This window comes from Nilaparvata lugens, chromosome X (genome assembly GCF_014356525.2).
Source record: "Nilaparvata lugens isolate BPH chromosome X, ASM1435652v1, whole genome shotgun sequence".
In the NCBI taxonomy this organism is placed as follows: Eukaryota; Metazoa; Arthropoda; class Insecta; order Hemiptera; family Delphacidae; genus Nilaparvata; species Nilaparvata lugens.
In genome coordinates this window covers 21801006-21822776 of record NC_052518.1, presented here as the reverse complement: position 1 = coordinate 21822776, position 21771 = coordinate 21801006, and the positions used below count along the sequence as shown (strand labels likewise).

Below are 21771 nucleotides of genomic sequence, written 5' to 3'. Positions count from 1 at the left end.
ACATAGAAATGGATTGATAAGAAAATGGTTCAAGACCTTTAACGTGAAGGTGAAATAAAGGTACTTGAACCGAAAATGTCGGGGCACTAATCATCATACGACCCCCTAGCCGCAGCGCCCGGGGCAACCGCCCCGGTCGCCCCACCCTTTGGGCGGCCCTGCAGTCGGACAATTTACCACACTTCGACTGTGGGGCAGAAAGTTGGAACTAGAACAGGTTTCTGGAACAGAATCAGTCAAAATTCCTCCCATGGAACACAGAACTTTTTACTTGGTAAATTGGCCCAGTGGGCCCATTCTGTGTACATGGAATGTGGTAAATTGTCCATTTCACAATTTATCAATTAAAAAGTTCCACGTTCCATGGGAGGAATTTTGACAGATTCTGTTCCAGAATCCTGTTCCAGTTCCAACTTTCTGCCCCACAGTTGAAGTGTGGTAAATTGTCCGACCTGGTACAGTTCCAACAGGCTCCAACTATCTGAGCTCTCATTGGTCAATTATTGTAGTCTGCTTGCTTCTCTGCTCATGCACTGATAGTTTGTTTACTATAGCATAGCATAGAATACATAACCAACAATGATGTTTGATAACCATTCATTAAATGAATTTTTCTCAATAGAAAATTTCATAGTAATGGAATAAAAGGAATTTACACTTTTCTAGACGGTAGGTTTGTAAAACAGCCTTTCTTAATTCACGCAGCTGGTAAACGACACATTTTAGTGTAAATCAACTTTATATGTGCGCACCAAAAGCTTGAACCAACGATTTTGAAATGGCGGTACATGGAAACATTTTGCACTAGTCACGTGATGGAACAATTTACGATTGGAACTGGAACAATTTACTGTACACAAAACATACATTAAACTTGTTAAGTTCATCACACTGGTTTACACCTATAAGATATGATTAAAACCATTTGAGTTCTATCCCACTTATAGATCTATCCTACCTACAGTTTTTAGATTTTCTAAAAATCATTAATTCACACAATCAAAAGCTTTGGATAAGTCGAGGAATATTGCAGCAGCCTTATCACCTGAATCTATTTTATCTATTAGTCTTTCAACAAGGGATACTATTGCAGTTTGTGTTGATTTTCCAAATGGAATAAAATTCTTTTTTTAGTAGTTGCAGATGAACGAATATAATGATTGTAACTGTTCGCTGCCAGCTCCAGATACAGTCACACAGTGCTCGGTAACCGTCATCACAAAGAATGGTCAAAGTAGAAGATTCTTCTTCTCTGTGGAACGGTACATTCAAATAGGGAAGAATAGTGTGACATCACAATACATCGTCTGCAGTGACTCGTTTCCAAACAACTTGAGAATTCTGTTCAAATCATATAGGGCCATTTTTCACACGTAATTTAAACATAATTTACGATGGTAATGTGCTTTGTTCCTGATTGCAAACACTACAGCGAGAAGCAATCTTGCAAATTCCTTATATTTCCAAAAGACATCAACAAGAAGAAGAGCTGGATAAAAGCAATAAGGTAAGTTCATTCATAGGTTATGTCATTGTTATTCTTTTCATGGTAGCCTCAACTAAAGTGCAAGATAAATTACTTTTAACACGGCTCTTTCTCAAAGACGGAGAGGTCCTTCTCCTTCTCCTTCTTTTGTGTCTTAGTGAGAGCTTTGTAGCGCGGCAACACTCACCTCCATCTATTGCTGGCAATGTTCCAAGTAGTGAACTGGTCAGTAGGTATATTGGTTTGTGTATGTTACAGAGATGTTTTCATCACAAGAACATGATGCAAAATAACACAGCACATCCAATTGTGCGCAGGATGTCCGTCTGTGTCCACGCTACAAACTGTGGAGGGAGAAATGGGTTTCTCCTCTTCATGTTAAAAGTAATTTATCTCGCACTTTAATTACTTGATAAATTTGATGAGAAAGGTTTTATTCAAGTATATTGAATGTGGAGTTAAAATTCACATTTATTAATTATCACTCTTGACTTTTTCTACATTAAATTAGCCTAATCTGTTGCCTAACATTTTGATCTGTAAAAGATTACCCTAACCTACTCAACAATAGCCTACTGTCAAATACTGAAAAAAGTAATTGAATTTAGAACTTGATGAATATGATGGGAAGAGTAGGTTATTTGATGAAATTGTATTCAGTAATGCTGGGTTCACAAATGCAGCGCTTTTGTAGCGCTTACATAAGTATCACTTGAAGTCAATATTCAGAACAACTGGCAAATGTAAACATTAACATGCAAGAATGCTATAGGCTACGCTCTGCAATTAAAACTTGCTATTTCACATCATTTTTTGTTGACCTGTTATAAATTTTAAGTTTCATCAGATTTTCTTGTATAGCATAAAACTTGTAACTTATAGCCTACACTGCTATGTTTTTCATGATACAGTAATATTAGGCCTATATTTAACCCTAGATTACTACCGTGTTTTGATATGCCTGTTTTACTACCTATACGTAAATGTTACGTACATGTCTTGTTTTTTTTTCTTTGGGCTAGTAAACTTCTATAAAGGAAATTCCTGCTAAAAATAATCTCCTTGATATATTTATCAAATATATTTATGCTCAAAACATGGTTCCAGGGTAGAATTGGGTTTAGATTTATAAATTTTTATAGTTCTGATCTTGACTGTGAAGCCAAAAAACCTTTTGTCAATATTATAAGAGGCAATATTCAGTGGATGAAATGAGACACAATAATATTGATCAATAATATAATTTTCACATATAATATTGATTTTCACACTTAGTTTTCCACACAAAATTGTCTTTACCATCTAAAGTTTCAACCGTCGGTTGTACAATAAGAGAGTGCTGGACTTCCAAATTAGCAGTTTCATCAACATTATTATTCATTTGTAGTGGACCCCTATTTCTACTCAACACCCCCCTATCACTGGATGTTTTTGATGTTGCAGGATGAGAAGATTTCTTCCTTTTCTTACTATTTGATAATTTCGAAGTAGATGGCTCAGTGATGTCCATTTCCTTCCTTTTCTTATTAGTCAATGATTTCGTTGTAGAAGGCTCTGGTGTAATGTCTATTCCCATTCTTTTCTCCTTGTTTTGAATAGCACTATCTTCGATATTCAAATCTCCAATATCATTCAATATTTCATCATAAAACATTTTAAATTTCTTGTGGAAAATATTCCAGGTCAGCATCACTGTCATACCCATCACTTTCTTCAATCTCAACTTCATCATCATCACTTATTTCATCTAATGTCTCAATAATTTCTTCTTCATTCAGAAATGTTTTTTCACTCATTGTGAAGTAGAATAAGTAATTGAAATGAACTAACTAATCAACTGAATAGATAAAATGAACTAACTAACAGCAACTAAATGAACTAACTAAAATGAACTGAACCTACTAATAAAAAGGAACAGGACTAACTGAAATGAATTGAACTAACTAAGACAGCAAGGACGCTGGAATGTCACTCAAAAAGTTGTCTGCAATGACTGCTCATATGTAGGAGTGCCTTTGTCAGATACCCTCAGTTACTACCATACATAAACTTTACGTGAGAGGTTTGAATAATACGATAAAATCGACACAAAACGCACACGAACCGAACCTTCCACTATGCCAATATCAGGCCAACTAACTGGAGGAAGCACTTGTGGCGTGGGAAGTGTCTGTGGTGGCGATTGTAGAAATGGCCGCTGCACGTAAAATTTACATAGCGGTAGTAAGCTAGGGTTAAAGAAGCTATGAATGTTTTTAAATAACAACTATTACTGTTTATTTGTTTCAGAAGAGCAGGTAGAGAACCAAGTGAGCATTCGTTAATATGCAGTTGCCATTTTGTGGATGCTGATAAAAAAAATGGTCCAACTATTTTCCAACGGAATCAACTAAAGATGTTGAATTTTCCCGAGGTGGAAAAAAGAGAAAAAACAGGTAAGTAACCTTCAAATATTATAACACCAGGGTCTAGAACCTATTTGACTGGTGACAAAAATAATACATTTTTGTATTTTTAATAATGATAGTGATCCTTACATGAGTGTGAGACTTGTGCATGGGTGATGAGAATGAGCTGGATGATGGTGAAAACTATCATGGGATTCGAACCCTAGACCGGAGTGGTAGCCGGTGGTACTATCCTTTTCTAGGTTCACAACAATGACAATTATGTTTTTGACAGTGTAAAAATATAATTAATTAATGCAGAGAATCGGCATCACTATTCCTCTATCTTTATTCACTGCCATTATAAGGTGGACCACACTATAATTACTGTGGTAACACTGTATTATTTTAGTAATATTTGACTGCCCAACTACAAACTGTTGTAAAATAACCTAAATATATTCAAAACTTGCAAGGACACAAGAAGTGTAGTCATCTGCAATGCTGACAATGACATGGCAATGGCATGGTGACATTATGATTGAAAATGGTCATAAATGCCCTCACAAGCGACCATGTGGTTGCCTCAAAAAAATTTGAAATGAATTGTGGGAGTATATATTTATATTTTTTTAAGATTCAAGCAAAAATTCTAGAGAACAGCATTATTGACCATTTTTTTCCTGTATTCTCATTTTGTAACCATAATGGAAAAATATAACTTGAAGGAATGGGTCAACTGAACACCAGCATTGAACTCGATAATTTCTTAGGTGTTTCATGATAATTCACAGTAATAATCTAACTCATAGACCACTGATGAGCATTTTAGTTAATTTGTTTAGCATGTTATAATTATAGAATTATATTTTGTTTGTTAAGGTTACACACAGAAACTGCAGTGGCAGAAGTTGTGCAGGAGCCACATCCAATCGTGGTAACTGAAGAAGATGTCAGTGTAGACCTACCACTACCATCTACAAGCAACAGTGTTGTTGCAGTGGAAGTGGAGGTATTAAAAAAAGAATTGGAAGAGCTCAAAAGAACAAAAACTGTCCAACAACGATTTACTTACACTATGATTTGAGACAGTGATAAACTGGTATTAACCCACACAGGTTTACCAAACAAGTCAGTTTTCAATTACATTCTGCAGTTGTGCACAGCTGGTGAGATTACGTATTTTCTAAGGTGGAAAGTCACAATTATCTCGCATTGTGACCAGCTTCTGATGACACTGATGAAGCTGAAAAGAAACCCAACTCATAAGGAGTTGGCTTTTCGATTTCAGTTAGGTGAAACAATGGTAGCAAATATTATAAATACATGGCTCCACATACTGCATGAAACCATTTTTGAGGGGTTGATGAAAAATAAAGTACCTTCCTTATTAAAGAATAAGTCATGCTTTCCAAATTGTTTTACAGATTTTACATCCTGTAGGATAATCATTGACTGCATGGAAGTGTATGCTGCAGTACCAGTGTCAATGATTAAAAAACAATCAATGTATAGTAGCTACAAACATTGTTACACTCTTGAGGGGATTGTTGGGGTAGCTCCCAATGGTGTAGTAACCTTCTTGAGCGACCTATTTGGTGGCTCCACATCTGACAAAAAAATAACCCAAGACTGTGGGTTGTTGTCACAATTACAATCTGGGGACCTCATATTGGCCGACAAAGGATTTTTAATAAATGGCATTGTCCCAGAAGATGTGAGTGTCAACATTCCCCCCTTTCTAGAAACTCCCCAGTTCACAAGAGAACAAGCTCTCGTATCCATGTGGAACGTGCCATTGGTCATATTAAAGGTTATTCTATCTTGGAATTCATTCCACATAACTAGATGTGTTGTATTAGCAAGGTGTGACAAGTATGTGGGGCCTAACTTTCAATACCCATTAATAAAAGAAGTCTAGGTGTTCTACAGATGTGAAGAAAATATATCTGAAGAAAATGTATCTTCAGAATGATAGTCTCCAGGGTAACATAGCAAATTTCTTTAACACATCTAGTTATGTGGAATGAATGAATGTGCATAATAATAGTAGGTGGATGTCCACAACAGTGCACAGCTGTTATGCATCATGTAATTCAATGTACACTTTTATACCTATGTGGACGCATCCATTGATTCACATAATACATATCAATTGTGGGGTATGCCATTGTGGAAAAGAATTCCTGTGTAAATTAACTCCTGTTTTTCATTATATCTATTTCTTACAATATATTGTTGTGGAAATGAATACCTGTGTGAATAAACTCCTGTTTATCATTATTTCCATTTCTTACAATATATTTAATACACAAATTTACTAGAAATCCTATCCTTTTATTATTGTTTAATTTCATAATTCAACCCTTTGTATATTTCAAATACCATTCATGTACATATCCATAATTTCAAATTTGTAACTCATTCTGAGTATATTTTTTATGTTAGATTGATTATTATTAAGTACTTTATTAAATTAGTAATTCTAGAATACTTTTTGTTCAATATAATGTTTGTTAATGCTAAGATTAATTATTATAGCGAAATTAATATTAATGAGATGAGTTTCCAAATGAAAGCAAAATTCAAGATTTTGTTTGTTAATCATTTTGCTCGGTCTCTTGTTTGTGAGACTATGCTAGTATCAATTATAGTGTGATTAATAAAATTAGTTTTTTATGTAAGGCAAAATTCTAGAATTTTTTGTTATCCATTTTGCCCTGGTATATTTTTTCCACATACATGTTTCTATGAGTACCATAGATAAAATTCACTCACAAACTGTACAAGAACACTTCTTATACTGTGTGTCCATAAAGTGCAGGAACGGTAAAATATCTTTCCAACCATTATAGATATATAGAAAAGTATAAATTGGTATACCAATGATCTGCATATAAATCCACTTTTTAAAGCAATTATTGTATTCTTATGTCATAATGGGGATGACCCACAAGGGGTAAGTTTGAAATCTTAAATGTAACCATAGGTTGATATGGACATCGAATTCAATGCTTTGCTATAGTAAACAAACTATCAGCGCATGCGCAGAGAAGCAAGCAGACTACAATAATTGACCAATGAGAGCTCAGATAGTTGGAACTGTACCAGTCGGTCAATTTACCACACTTCGACTGTGGGACAGAGAGTTGGAACTGGAACAGAATCTGTCAAAATTCCTCCCATGGAACACAGAACTTTTTACTTGGTAAATTGGCCCAGTGGGCCCATTCTGTGTACATGGAATGTGGTAAATTGTCCATTTCACAATTTATCAATTAAAAAGTTCCACGTTCCATGGGAGGAATTTTGACAGATTCTGTTCCAACTTTCTGCCCCACAGTTGAAGTGTGGTAAATTGTCCGACCTGGTACAGTTCCAACAGGTTCCAACTATCTGAGCTCTCATTGGTCAATTATTGTAGTCTGCTTGCTTCTCTGGTCATGCACTGATAGTTTGTTTACCATAGCATAGCATAGAATACATAACCAACAATGATGTTTGATAACCATTCATTAAATGAATTTTTCTCGATAGAAAATTTGATAGTAATGGAATAAAAGGAATTTACACTTTTCTAGACGGTAGGTTTGTAAAACAGCCTTTCTTCATTCATGCAGCTAGTAAACGACACATTTTAGTGTAAATCAACTTTATAAATGTGTGCACCAAAAGCTTGAACCAACGATTTTGAAATGGCAGTACATGGGAACATTTTGCACTAGTCACGTGATGGGAACAATTTATGATTGGAACTGGAACAATTTACGATTGGAACTGGAACAATTTACTGTACACAGAACATACATTAAACTTGTTAAGTTCATCACACTGGTTTACACCTATAAGATATGATTAAAACCATTTGAGTTCTATCCCATTTATAGTTCTATCCTACCTACAGTTTTTAGATTTTCTAAAAATTATTAATTCACACAATCAAAAGCTTTGGATAAGTCGAGGAATATTGCAGCAGCCTTATCACCTGAATCTATTTTATTTATTAGTCTTTCAACAAGGGATACTATTGCAGTTTCTGTTGATTTTCCAAATGGAATAACATTCTTTTTTTAGTAGTTGCAGATGAACGAATATAATGATTGTAACTGTTCGCTGCCAGCTCGCACCATTAGAATAACAAGGTTCTAACTGCACAAACACTTGTTCTGAGAAAAATGAAGTTAAAGTTTGTAACAGTTGTAGTATGTAAAGTATAACAGTTCCAGCCCCAATTTTTTTTTGTACAACTTGTTTATATTGATGATATTATTTTCCATTGTTTGAAATGTAAAATAAATCCTTTGCTGATTTTATATAAATTATAGCATTTTGCAGTTAGAACTTTGTTATACTGTGAATGAGCATTTTCAGAAAAACTTAGTTCTAACTGCAGATACAACCATATCCAACTAACCAAACACAAGGTGTATAATAGCTCTAAGGTAAAAATGGTGTAACTGCAAGATGTAAGTGAAACAATATTAACTTTATTTTGCACATTACAGATCATTACACATAGAAAATAATGTTTACTCAAGTATTAAAAATGAAAATGAAACTAACTGTATTTTTTGTGATTGTAAAATAGCTAATAACTGATACTTGTAGCCTACATAAAACAATTCTTCACTCCATTTTCAAAACAACTTGATAGTATTCCCAATCTTGTAGGGGCATGAAGGGGAAGGCTCGTTTGATATCCCTTTTCTTGAGGTCACATACTTCTGGTATTTTCCTTTGAATCCTAGGTCTTATTTCAAATACTGAAGTCATGGAATTAGTAGATAGTTCTGATTTCTTTTACGCAGTAAAGGTGTTTCTTGATAGCGAATGTTAGCAGCATTCATTGGCTCATATGGGTCATGAGATGATATGAATTGAACAACACTGAGCTGCGGAGTAAATTCCAAAACTGATGTTTTTGTTTAAGGAATGGTCTTGTAGTTGAGCAGTTTGGCGGTTGATGCAAAGTCCTTGAAATCAGATTCCTTCATCTGGATAATCTTGTAGGGATTTTTGGGTGAGACTGATTTTAGAAGGCAGATAAATCCAATGGGGGAATAAAAATCCGTTGTTCTCATGGCTTTTTCTATCTGGCTGTGAACATTATCTACCTCCTGAACACAGGAGTGCCCTGGCAGTGAATATTTCACAGTAACATTTTTAATCTGTGGATTTGTTCTAATGAAGTCAAGAATGGCATTAGACATAATGGAATTATGATTTTGTGGTACACAGGAGTCACTCCAGAGAGTTATTTTGGTTAGCTCATTTTCCTCGATGACAATGTCTAGAATCTTTTTCAAGGCGCTTGCTAGGTCATTTCCTGCTCGACCTGAAAGTGATTCTGGCCAAAGTGCACAATACACCTTCTTGGTTACAGAAAAATGAGCTGTGAGGTTATAGATGTTTAGTTTTCTCAAATAAAACAGGCTACTGATGTCTGCGTGAGGGGTCATGATGACATTCTGCAGATCAAAAAGTAATACAGGAGAACATGGCTCTTTTTGGTCTTTTTCTTGTTTGCGAGATTCTCTCATATGTGTCTTCAGAAGTTGATGATGTTGAAAATCATTCTCTTTTTCTTCTGTCAATGTTCCCACTTTCTTGGCAACTTTGTATGCTTCACAAACGTCACAACGATCTGACTTTGGAATATGGAACCCCAAGTTGAATTCCATTTCAAACACTCTATAATACATAGATTTTTTCACTGGTGGAATATCTTTTTCTTTGCAATCTTCCACATAAAGGCTGTACATTTTTGAGATGCTCAGATGAGAGCCTAAATATTTGCGGTTTGTGTGACTGCGGCAATAATGCAATTCTATGCATGGAAAAGATTCAATATGATTGTGACAAAAATCAACATTGCCTTCAGGTTTTCTACGGTTCACCATACTTTTTCCTCTCTTATCTTCTGTAGGAGTGTTAGTGTTCATGTTCTTTGTTGCATGAGCTGTATAGATAGGCTTCTGCGAAATGTCCAGGGTTCCTAAGTAAAACTTCTTACACACTTGAATTTTTTCACTCTTTACATTAAAGAAAAACATGAAAGAGTATTTTCTTCTGGAAGATTTTTCTGGTTTATCAGTAACTGAGGAACCATCACTTTCATCACTAGCAATACTTTTTGGGTCTTGTACAGGTACATGTATCCTTTTCGGCCTAGCGGTTAGGGATCTATCAGTTGTGTTCAATATGAAATGCCTCTTCTCTGTGGAAGTTTTTAGAGTATAGAATGCTAAATGAATGTCTGATCTTTCTTGATCACATATTTTAGAACTGCACTTGTACTTACAGGACACTGCACAATTTTTGAGATTTTTCACTTTTTTTGCTTTTACTTTCTCCCCTTTCTTGTTGGTGTACTCTTTGCCGCTCTGATGCGCCTCTCTTCTCACATTGATTTTCCATTTAGAAGGGTTCAGAATTTTCTTTCTCACATTTTTTTTTGGAGTGGTTGTGGTCTCATCTAATCTGAAAAAATATGGAATATAAATAAAATATTTTTAGTATTATTCTGTGGGAAGTTAGTTGGTCAAATCCCAATGGTAACCATTTAGGACGTTTTTAGTAAAGTTTTCAATGGATACATAGTGATCTTTGTAAAATTAAAAGTGATACAATTGTAAAATTTTGCTCTATATGAGGATTAATGATAGAGAGTTTGGTGATAGAGTTTTTAGAAAATACAAACCCATTACAGAAATTCGATTACTTATATATTTTGAGATAATATAAAGAAATTATTATATAGATATTTCAATTTCAACACTATAGGGAATACTATTAAATTTAGAATAGAAAAAGATTTGAAAGTTTAGAGTTACAGAGTTCATGGGAGATTTAGAGATTTTAAACCCATTACAATGTTACAAAATTTGATAAGATATTATTCATGCTCATATAAATGAAACACTTACAAATCATTTTGTTCCTTGTCATTTTGAGTGACTATCTGATCTTCAAGAATATCTTCCAACTTCATTAGGACTTTGTGGTTTGGGATCGTCTGGGTCATCATCAGGATCAGGAATATGGGAAACTGTCATGTGCAGCTATATTCTGTGCTCTATTACAAGATGTTCTCTTCTTCCTGAAAATAAATGTAACAACTTGAATAAGTCACACTTATCACACATAAAGCTTAGTAGAGTGACCAATTGACCAAAGCTAACCGCTACAAAATGTGCCTCATAGGGTAGTGTTCCATATAATAATGAAGTATCTAGAGAATAATAGATTGTACACTAATTGCATGAAAATGGCCTGAACAAAATAATAACTGTACTAAATCACAATTTAGGTGGCCTAATAGTGTCCTGCTTTGAACAACTGTTCCATGATAACTAATCATCTAGAAAGATAAATTGGTAGTATAGTAGCCTAAGCCTAAATTTTTGTTTGCTTGTAGTTGGTCTACTCAACCTTTTTTTAATTACATGGTTGTTAATAGGCTACAGTATCAATCGATGTATAAATGAATGAATACAAAACCGTTGAAGACAGGAGTATATTATACATTTGTCATATTTTTGGCTGCTGAGCCTTACCTATCCACTTTAGGTTAGCTGATAATGTAAAATAAAACATTGCAAATTCAGTAGTTTTAGACTAATACAATTTTGCCATATTAACATGAGAAAGTTTGGGGTAGCCTACATCAATTATTAAACAGTAGCCTAAAGTAAGTTAAGTTTTTCAAAATTTAAAAGTACTTACCTCTTGAAATTAAAAATGTTGCAACGTTCTCCATCCTCTTCAGAGGAGGTAGGTGGAATGTAATCATCTGAAGAATCATTATTACTAAACAGGTCAGATGATAAACTTGACTCATCAACTTCCATTCTGGTTTGACTGAATGATACAGATAACTGAAGAATAAGGTTTACGAAAATTAACTTGCTATGTAGAATACTCATTTATTAACTCAAATATAACCTTGAAAACTTCAACATTGCTTACTGTGCAATTAATGTAGACAAAGTAATGAACAAGCTAGCATCTGCTGCTACACACAGATGACTGTAGAGCAGATAGAACCATGTCATCCCAAAACAACCTGGTTGATATTGTCAAATATTTTGAAATATTTTGTCAATAAATGTTATTCTCGCTAACTCCCTTATTTTCCAGCAGATGGCATCCCAAGTCAGTTCCCTGCAGAGATATACTCAAGACATACTCATTAATGATGTAACGTTGCTTACGAAACTACAAGGCTAGAACCATCAGGTGATCAGCTGTTCAAAAGCGTACACTTCAACCCGTGTTTACATTGAAAACCCTATGTTGAATGGAATTTTTCGTGAATAAACGTTAATAATTCAACTGATATCACTTTTTTGAAATAATGACTTGTTATTTTATTTTTCCAATTCAAATTTTAACCTACATCATAAATTTCAAGGGTAGAAATCATTGAATTATATTAATATTTTTAGTTATTGGTTAACCAATTTTTAGGTTACATGTTTCAAGATAGCTTATTCAAATTCAAACTTACTTCTTTTACAAAAGTATTAAGTTTAGCCGAGTCATGGTTTATAAATAAGAATTATCATGTTATTGATCAACAATAAATTATAAAAACATTGTTGATAATCTAAATTAGTTTCTTTTTAAACGAATTTAAGTATGATGTATTTACGGGTGCGCTCAACTCTATTCTGGAGTTTAAGACTAAATTTATTATTTTTTCAAAACTTTCAAGTAAAAAAGTGTTGATTTTGAATCGTGTAGGATAAATATTACATATATATATATATATATATATATATATATATATATATATATATATATATATATATATATTATATATATATATATATATATATATATAATTAAAGCTTTTACTTTCCTTGCCCTACTACCATAGGTAAGGAAGTATTGCTTTCCAAAAAAAATTAAGGTACCCCAATTTCAAGTTTTCTATACGTTTCAAGGTCCCTTGAGTCCAAAAAACATGATTTTTGGGTATTGGTCTGTGTGTGTGTATGTGTGTATGTGTGTGTGTGTGTGTGTATGTCTGTGAACACGATAACTCCATTCCTAATTAACCGATCGACTTGAAATTTTAAACTTAAGGTCCCTATACCATGAGGACCCGACAATAAGAAATTCAATAAAATTCAATTCAAGATGGCGGAAAAAATGGCGGATAATTACTAAAAAACCATGTTTTTCACGTTTTTCTCGAAAATGGCTCTAACGATTTTCTTCAAATTTATATCATGGATAGCTATTTATAAGCCCTATCAACTAGCATAAGTCTCATTTCTGGGAAAATTTCAGGAGCTCCGTAATATTCTTGAGAAAAATGGCGGATAATGACCAAAAACCAGGTTTTTCACGGTTTTCTCGAAAACGGCTCCAACGATTTTCTTCAAATTTATACCATGGATAGCTATTTTTAAGCCCTATCAACTGGCATAAGTTTCATTTCTGGAAAAATTTCAGGAGCTCCGTAATATTCTTGAGAAAAATGGCGGATAATGACTAAAAATCCATGTTTTTCACCGTTTTCTTGAAAACTGCTCTAACGATTTACTTCAAATTCATACCATGGATAGATATTCATAAGCACTATCAACTGGCATGAGTCTCATTTCTGGGAAAATTCCATGAGCTCCGTAATATTCTTGAGAAAAATGGCGGATAATGACCAAAAACCAGGTTTTTCACGGTTTTCTCGAAAACGGCTCCAACGATTTTCTTCAAATTCAAGCCATGGGTAGCTATTCATAAGTCCTATCAAATGACATGAGTTTTTTCCTTGGAAAATTGCAGGAGCTCCGTAATATTCTTGAGAAAAATGGCGGATAATTACTAAAAAACCATGTTTTTCACGATTTTTTCAAAATAACTTGACCGATTTTTTTCAAATTCATACTCTGTATAGTTATTTATCAGCTCTATTAACTGGCATGAGTCTCCTTTCTGGGAAACTAATGGGGGGTCCACCCCATCCTTGAGAAATGGACTTTGTAACCTCCTTCTCGTGCATGAGGTAGGTAGGTAGGTAGAGCAGTTCATAAAAAGAACACATAGTCGAGATATTTCATCTGTAGAACAGCTGTTTTGACGACTTTAAAAAAATGACGACTAAAAAAATCATTGAATTTCACAATTTACACAAAGGAAAAAGTACTCTGAAAACAATTATATATACACATATACAAAAGTCTGATCGTAGTTTCGAATATGAGCAAGGAAAGTGGTGTGTGAGTGTACCACACCAGATTTTTTTAGACTTAATATGATTCATAGCTGGCATACATTTAATAGAGAATGAGTTACAATTTATAAAATAGTGTACCCTGGTAGGTCTACAAAATTAACTGTATAGTTTAACACCGTAATTTTTTTATTGACATTATGACATTTACAATCATGAATAATATTTCAATTGAACTACTGTATATACCTATACTTTCTTCAAAGTTTAGAATCATTAAAACTGCTAGTAGTGTTTTGAATTACGGTATGTGTTTCCTCTGATCCCACAACCGTGGCTAATTAATAAAGCAGAAGTTATTAAAGATTGTGCTGTAATTCGAGTAGCAGAGCTTCAAAACTGAATGAAGTATAAACATATCAGTTTTTTGACATTTTATTTTATATTAATATATATTAGGTAGAAGTAAAATGACACTCATTCTTTTACCCATTAATCTATTTACTCACCCAGATAAGTAAGAAAGTCGTGTTTCAGTTGATTCATTGTTGATTATCCATATTTTTTACCAATATTATTACAAATTATATTGTATTTTCATAACTTTAAACTGAAAAAACACATTTTATTGGTGTAACGACAACCGTTTAGTGCTGGTGTGTTGTACATTCTCAAGCCGAACAGAAACTCGAAACGGTAGTTGCCACACCAAAAGAATATGAGTGTTTTTTCACTTTAAAGTTATCAAAATCAAATATAGTTAATGTTCAACCTTCTAGAGGCGCACTAAGACACTACCTCCGTAAACACAGAGGTGTAGTGACTGAGACCGTAATTGAAAAAAAATTCAAAGATGGCCAATACAGTATGCGCTTTTTCAAGAATTACAGAAAAATGTTGAATACAAGTTCAGTTATGGGGGCTAGAAATTCAAAATAGCTAAACCTTATTGACTTTTATATCGCCCAGAATAGGCGATTTTTTTTGCTCTTACCAGCGTTTTCTTAGCTTTTTAAAAATTCAAGAGAGAATTCTTACGTTTGGTACAAAATTTCAGGTAACTTGAGGTGTATTAGTTATGTAGGCTATTGCAGGGCCTAGAAGGTGTGCTAGATATTGGCGTTTCCAGTGTTTATCTGTGTTTTATCAGCATTTTCAAAACCTAATGAGCAGAAAATGTTCAAATTTTATACAATTTTTTAGCATAATATGAAATAACAGTTCAAGGAATGAAATGACAAATTTATAGCAACACTGAATTGGATTATCAATTGCGCTATAATGATACCCCTGCCATTTAGCATATAATCTTAACTCAGCTGGGGGACTCTAGCCTTTGCATGTTAGAAGAGACCATTATAAATATTAATATAATTTGTGCAAGAGCGCGCTTAATTATGTATAACCAAGCTTGCAGATGAGAAACGTACAATATCTGAAAAGAGCAAGAGGAACACTCACACTGTAAGCATGCACTTGGTTGCGTTCAGTGTGAACAATGTGTTTCAATAGCATTTTTCAAATTTTGTTTTTCGGGTCATGCATGATTCGACGAAAATTTGCACATACCCATTCAATGTGATCATACCCTTATTCTCATGTTTCAGGATATTATTCATATTATTACTTTTGTGACCAAGAATAAATCTTTCAAGTAGTATCCTACCAGAGCGTCAATAAACATAGCATTGGTTCATTAGCACTATTGAAGAATATACATAGATTTTTCATGATACGACATGGTCTTACATATGATATAAATACAAGAACTCTGATATCTCACTCTGCACAAAATAATTATTTACTCTGTATCGATCAGCCATAACCCATAAAGAACACTTCTTACCGGTACTTACTTCCAATGAGTAAGATGTATTCCTCACGGTCTTGGATCGGGGAATCGTCAAATTTCAAATTGTGTCAAACTCTGTTAAGAGTAGAAACAGATTAGATAAAAATGATATGTAAGTTACTGGATCAGGCTGAATATTAAAATCCTTTACTGAGTAAGCTAGCAATATAATCATTGATCACATATTTTCGTTTATAATAATATTGTTAGAAATACCTTAATGTATGTTCTGTTTCAATACTAAAGATAACCAACACTGCAAAAGTTTTCTATTTCAAGCTATTCTTGTTATGATTTGAAAAGAATTCTTATTCCAATAGTGACTTATATAATAAAATGAGTGATAGCCTACCTATTTACCTTTTCAAAAATTCAAGAGAGAATTCTTACGTTTGGTACAAAATTTCAGGTAACTTGAGGTGTATTAGTTATGTAGGCTATTGCAGGGCCTAGAAGGTGTGCTAGATATTGGCGTTTCCAGTGTTTATCTGTGTTTTATCAGCATTTTCAAAACCTAATGAGCAGAAAATGTTCAAATTTTATACAATTTTTTAGCATAATATGAAATAACAGTTCAAGGAATGAAATGACAAATTTATAGCAACACTGAATTGGATTATCAATTGCGCTATAATGATACCCCTGCCATTTAGCATATAATCTTAACTCAGCTGGGGGACTCTAGCCTTTGCATGTTAGAAGAGACCATTATAAATATTAATATAATTTGTGCAAGAGCGCGCTTAATTATGTATAACCAAGCTTGCAGATGAGAAACGTACAATATCTGAAAAGAGCAAGAGGAACACTCACACTGTAAGCATGCACTTGGTTGCGTTCAGTGTGAACAATGTGTTTCAATAGCATTTTTCAAATTTTGTTTTTCGGGTCATGCATGATTCGACAAAAATTTGCACATACCCATTCAATGTGATCATACCCTTATTCTCATGTTTCAGGATATTATTCATATTATTACTTTTGTGACCAAGAATAAATCTTTCAAGTAGTATCCTACCAGAGCGTCAATAAACATAGCATTGGTTCATTAGCACTATTGAAGAATATACATAGATTTTTCATGATACGACATGGTCTTACATATGATATAAATACAAGAACTCTGATATCTCACTCTGCACAAAATAATTATTTACTCTGTATCGATCAGCCATAACCCATAAAGAACACTTCTTACCGGTACTTACTTCCAATGAGTAAGATGTATTCCTCACGGTCTTGGATCGGGGAATCGTCAAATTTCAAATTGTGTCAAACTCTGTTAAGAGTAGAAACAGATTAGATAAAAATGATATGTAAGTTACTGGATCAGGCTGAATATTAAAATCCTTTACTGAGTAAGCTAGCAATATAATCATTGATCACATATTTTCGTTTATAATAATATTGTTAGAAATACCTTAATGTATGTTCTGTTTCAATACTAAAGATAACCAACACTGCAAAAGTTTTCTATTTCAAGCTATTCTTGTTATGATTTGAAAAGAATTCTTATTCCAATAGTGACTTATATAATAAAATGAGTGATAGCCTACCTATTTACCTTTTCAAAAAAATTATGTTTTATCTAAAAACTCCTTAAATCTAATAAAGCTATAAATATTAGCATACTACAAAAGCCGTGATTGTAATTCCTCTCGTAGAAATTGAGCAATACTGTAATCAAAATTGAAAAAAAAAAACAATAGGTAGACCTAATTCAAAGCTCAAGCAACTCAACTTTACACTATATTTTTTGACAATAATTGAAATACGTGTTTGAATTTGAAAAAGCTAATTTAAAACAAGGCTAACCTACAAATTGGTTAACCAATAACTAAGAATATTAAGAGAACTCAATCATTACTACCCTTGAAATTCATGATGAAGGACAAAAATTGTATTGGTAAAATAAAATAAGAACCCTTTTTTCGAAAAAGTAGTTATCAGTTGAATTATTAGCGTTTATTCATGAAAAATTCCACTCGACATAGGGATTTCAATGTAAACACGGGTTGAAGTGTACGCTTTTGAACAGCTGATCGGCTGTATGTTCTGGCCATGTAGATCTTTAGTAGGCACTGGATGTAATCTCAATTTCACCAAAATAAAACCTTTCAAACAACAAAAAACATAACTCTACCCACACCCTAGCCCCTTCTAGCATATTGTAATTCCAAAGTCTCCTCTGATGGCTCTTTGCCATGGAGATCTGCCGACAATTAAATATACAATAATATAATGTAATGATTTCTTTTAAATGTTCAATAAAGGCCTTCATTTATTTATTTATTTTTGTAATTCTTAAGCAAAAACCTAACCTAGCCTCATGAAACATTATTGAATATAACTTAAAAAACCTAACCCCTAACCCCTTCACATTCAATACTTTGGATTTCAAAACAAACTCCCAGCCTATCCTTTCACCTTTGAAACAACAAAAAAATAACTCTACCTGGACCCTAGCCGCTTCTAGCATATTGCAATTTCAAAGCAAAAACCTAACCTATCCTTATGAAACATTATTAAATAATATAACCTAAATAAAACCTTTGAAACAACAAAAAACATAACTCTACCTGGACTAGCCCCTTCTAGCATATTGCAATCTCAAAGCAAAAACCTAACCTATCCTTATGAAACATTATTAAAAATATAACCCAAATAAAACCTAACCCTTAACCCTATTTTGTCAATTAGTTGAATTTCTACATTGTTGATAAACGATGTGGCAACCTTGCAATGCGTGAAAGAAATAGCGCCATCTGCTTTGTTGAATGATACACCATTGCAAATTACACCCTACCGATATAACGTAGACCTCACTATAGATACTCAAAGAATACTTTTGAATAACTATGTGATAACTGTGACCGTTGCTGGCCGTTACTCTGTATCTGAGACAAAGAGTAGCAGCTGCTTGTTAACCTAACGGTGCGAGCTCCAGATACAGTCACACAGTGCTCGGTAACCGTCATCACAAAGAACGGTCAAAGTAGAAGATTCTTCTTCTCTGTGGAACGGTACATTCAAATTAGGGAACTATAAATACCAGCTACGCGCAGTCGCCATTTTGAGTCACAGAAGAAGGAGCCAAATTTAAATTATATCCGTATACGCTATGTTGTATGGCTTTGGACAGAATTTACATTGACATCACTGAAGAACTGAAGTGGCTAATAAATTTATGACAATATTTTTACAAAAAGGATACATTCAAAAAATGAACGTATTGTTCAGAACAAACAATACCCAGTCTTTATGTTATGTATCTCATATTTATATTTGTCTTGTTATTTTTGTTTATCTTGTTACTATTGTATTCTTTTGAAATTGGTGTATACCATTGGAAATCCAATAAATAAACAAAATGAAATGATTTGTATTCAATTAAATGAAACCCGGTACCGTACAAAACTAGTCCAGCTGTAGTCCTTCAACTCTGTGCCTCAACATTATTAGTTTTCGAAAGGTGCAGTCTTCAGGGAAAAGTTTCTATCACTTATAATTAATAATCTACTCACTACTGCATGGATTATTATTAGATGTGAAAATCAGCAATACCACAGTAGGCCAGTAAATTATACATATCAGTCCGATTTTGGATGAGAAAAAGATATAGGCCTAGGTTATAATACTGTACTACTGTAGCTTGCACAAGCTTGGAAGACTCGCCGTTATAAGTGTATTGTAATAGTGAGTCTTCTTAGGCACTAGGATTGTTATTTTTTGAAGACAATATTAATATTCATTATAAAGTTCATGATATCAAGGAGAATTTGTAAGTAAGCCTATAAACTAGTGATAATATTGTAAACCAAGCTACTGCTCAGCTTCAACACTTACCTATATTAGGTACCTTATAATAGGTATGGTAGCCTACAGTTTGTAAGTTCACATTATAATTGTCAATTATTAATGTAATATTGTTTTTAGATAATCAATTAGTGAAATAGAAAATGCTTTCAACGTAGAGTAATAAATCTGAAGCCAAATTGCCTTTATTTTTTCATCTGTAGGAAATCTAAACAAGCGCTACCCTTTCTCTGTTTTATTGGCACAATTTATTGCCGAGCACCCTACCATATTCAATGAATTAGAATTATTAAAAATATCAAAATATAATCACCACTGTCAAAGCAAAGCAATACAAGCCGTTGAAACGAATGCTTTGCTATGACTCAAAATGGCGACTGCGTGTACCCAGTCTTTATAGTTCCTTAATTCAAATAGGGAAGAATAGTGTGACATCCATTGATATATATAGTATTATGATATATTCTCTATATCAATGGTGACATCACAATACATCGTCTGCAGTGACTCGTTTCCAAACAACTTGAGAATTCTGTTCAAATCATATAGGGCTATTTTTCACACGGAATTTAAACATAATTTACGATGGTAATGTGCTTTGTTCCTGATTGCAAACACTACAGCGAGAAGCAATCTTGCAAATTCCTTATATTTCCAAAAGACATCAACAAGAAGAAGAGCTGGATAAAAGCAATAAGGTAAGTTCATTCATAGGTTATGTCAAAGTAGAAGATTCTTCTTCTCTGTGGAACGGTACATTCAAATAGCTGATTGAAATGAAAGGGGAAAACCCGTTATTTGCGCATGTGCATTACGGTGCTTTACGAAACGGAGACATACTTCTTGTCAAAGTAGTCTATAGTACTGCTTCAACTATACTCCCTAGTGTGCACTCTATAAAGCTCGTCTTGGAGACTCTGAGTTCTCTCTCACAAGTCACAACTTCGTTTTATGTGATCGCTCCTCTCCTCTCGACTGTTAATATTTGTGATATTTTCTAATCTTCAGTGATGTTATAAGACATTTGAAATAGAATGGGGATCTATCCAAACGGTTATCTTGAACTGTTTGGTCGTTCGATGCATGAATGAAGTGTGTGTTGCGACTTAGAGAACCAACATTTTAACGTAAGTATCGTGTATGCAAATTTATACTTACTCAGCCTATACTGCCCTTATCCCTGCATCAGAAATTCAAAATAGGGTATTTCAATAATCTATTGTATTTCATGATAATGAGGTCATTGAATCTTGGACGAGATGTAGTAACATGGCTTGTTCAAGTCACTATGAGTGTGATCTTAATCTTTACAAGGAGCGAGCGGTTTTGCAAAATCAGCTGGTCTGGTTTGGTTAATAGAATTATTGTATCTGATAACTACCTACTATCTCTATAGTTCTCAACTGTAACATTACTCATTTATTTCAAGGTTTAATCTTTTCAGTAAATCTAACCTTTAGTGTGAGATAGATCATTTACATTTTGTTGTGCCTAGATACCGGTAGGCAAGCATTAGCTAGGCCTATTTATAAGCTTCAATTGCAATGGACATCGAAAAAGTACAAATGAAGCAGGTCTCTTGTGTTATTAAGATTGTAATTGACCGAGCGAAGTGAGGTCTAAGATTCAAGTCGACGGTTTGGCATTTCTCTTACTGTTTAAATGTTTATATGTTGCGCATTGACGGCAATAGATAGTGACGCGGTAATAGATTTTCATGAAATTTGACAGGTATGTTCCTTTTTAAATTGCGCGTCGACGTATATGCAAGGTTTTTGGAAATTTTGCATTTCATGGATAATATAAAAGGTAAAATGAGCCTCCTTCATACGCCAATATTAGAGTAAAAATCAGACCATAGAATTATTCATCATAAATCAGCTGTCTAGTGACGCATGCAATTCAATATCTCAATGTAACTTGGTAGAATATCAGCAGCTTTGTAGAGTATAAATTGCATGCCTCATTGAATGCAATGTTTATTCACTATTAAATAGGATGCAAAGAACTTATAACAGCTTGTCTGGGCGCCTAGATGTCTTCTGGTTTT

The 21771-nt window shown here is 33.7% G+C and overlaps 3 protein-coding genes across 6 annotated transcripts in view; 2 read left to right on the top strand and 1 right to left on the bottom strand.

Annotated features, from left to right (window-relative positions):
- Window positions 1-948: 948 nt before the first annotated feature.
- LOC111056479 lies at window positions 949-5009 on the top strand. Its single transcript, XM_039442994.1, has 3 exons — window positions 949-1507; window positions 3776-3921; window positions 4756-5009. Exons 1-3 carry the CDS (start codon window positions 1395-1397, stop codon window positions 4812-4814), a joined length of 318 nt encoding a protein of 105 aa, XP_039298928.1. The 5' UTR covers window positions 949-1394; the 3' UTR covers window positions 4815-5009.
- Window positions 5010-8299: 3290 nt separating this feature from the next.
- On the bottom strand, window positions 8300-12060 carry LOC111056478. The gene is made up of 3 exons (XM_022343846.2): window positions 11599-12060; window positions 10800-10972; window positions 8300-10353 (listed from the first exon to the last, which is right to left on the bottom strand). Exons 2-3 carry the CDS (start codon window positions 10898-10900, stop codon window positions 8799-8801), a joined length of 1656 nt encoding a protein of 551 aa, XP_022199538.1. The 5' UTR covers window positions 10901-10972; window positions 11599-12060; the 3' UTR covers window positions 8300-8798.
- An 8567-nt stretch (window positions 12061-20627) lies between these two features.
- Window positions 20628-21771, top strand: part of LOC111056476 (bone morphogenetic protein receptor type-2) — a 227279-nt gene continuing 226135 nt past the window's right edge. For all 4 annotated transcript variants that reach the window (XR_005573289.1, XR_005573290.1, XR_005573288.1 and 1 more), the window contains exon 1: window positions 20628-20848. The gene's annotated coding sequence lies outside the window, so the exon portion shown is untranslated. The remainder of the gene's footprint in view (window positions 20849-21771) is intronic.

What these genes read in the sequence shown, in the direction of transcription:
- LOC111056479 (XM_039442994.1), top strand. Translation starts at nt 1,395, where the DNA reads ATGGTAATGTGCTTTGTTCCTGATTGCAAACACTACAGCGAGAAGCAA. An exon ending in AGCTGGATAAAAGCAATAAG is followed by an intron (nt 1,508 to 3,775) that starts GTAAGTTCATTC and finishes TATTTGTTTCAG; the next exon opens with AAGAGCAGGTAGAGAACCAA. An exon ending in GGAAAAAAGAGAAAAAACAG is followed by an intron (nt 3,922 to 4,755) that starts GTAAGTAACCTT and finishes TTGTTTGTTAAG; the next exon opens with GTTACACACAGAAACTGCAG.
- LOC111056478 (XM_022343846.2), bottom strand. Translation starts at nt 10,900, where the DNA reads ATGATGACCCAGACGATCCCAAACCACAAAGTCCTAATGAAGTTGGAA. An exon ending in GACAAGGAACAAAATGATTT is followed by an intron (nt 10,354 to 10,799) that starts GTAAGTGTTTCA and finishes ATATTTTTTCAG; the next exon opens with ATTAGATGAGACCACAACCA.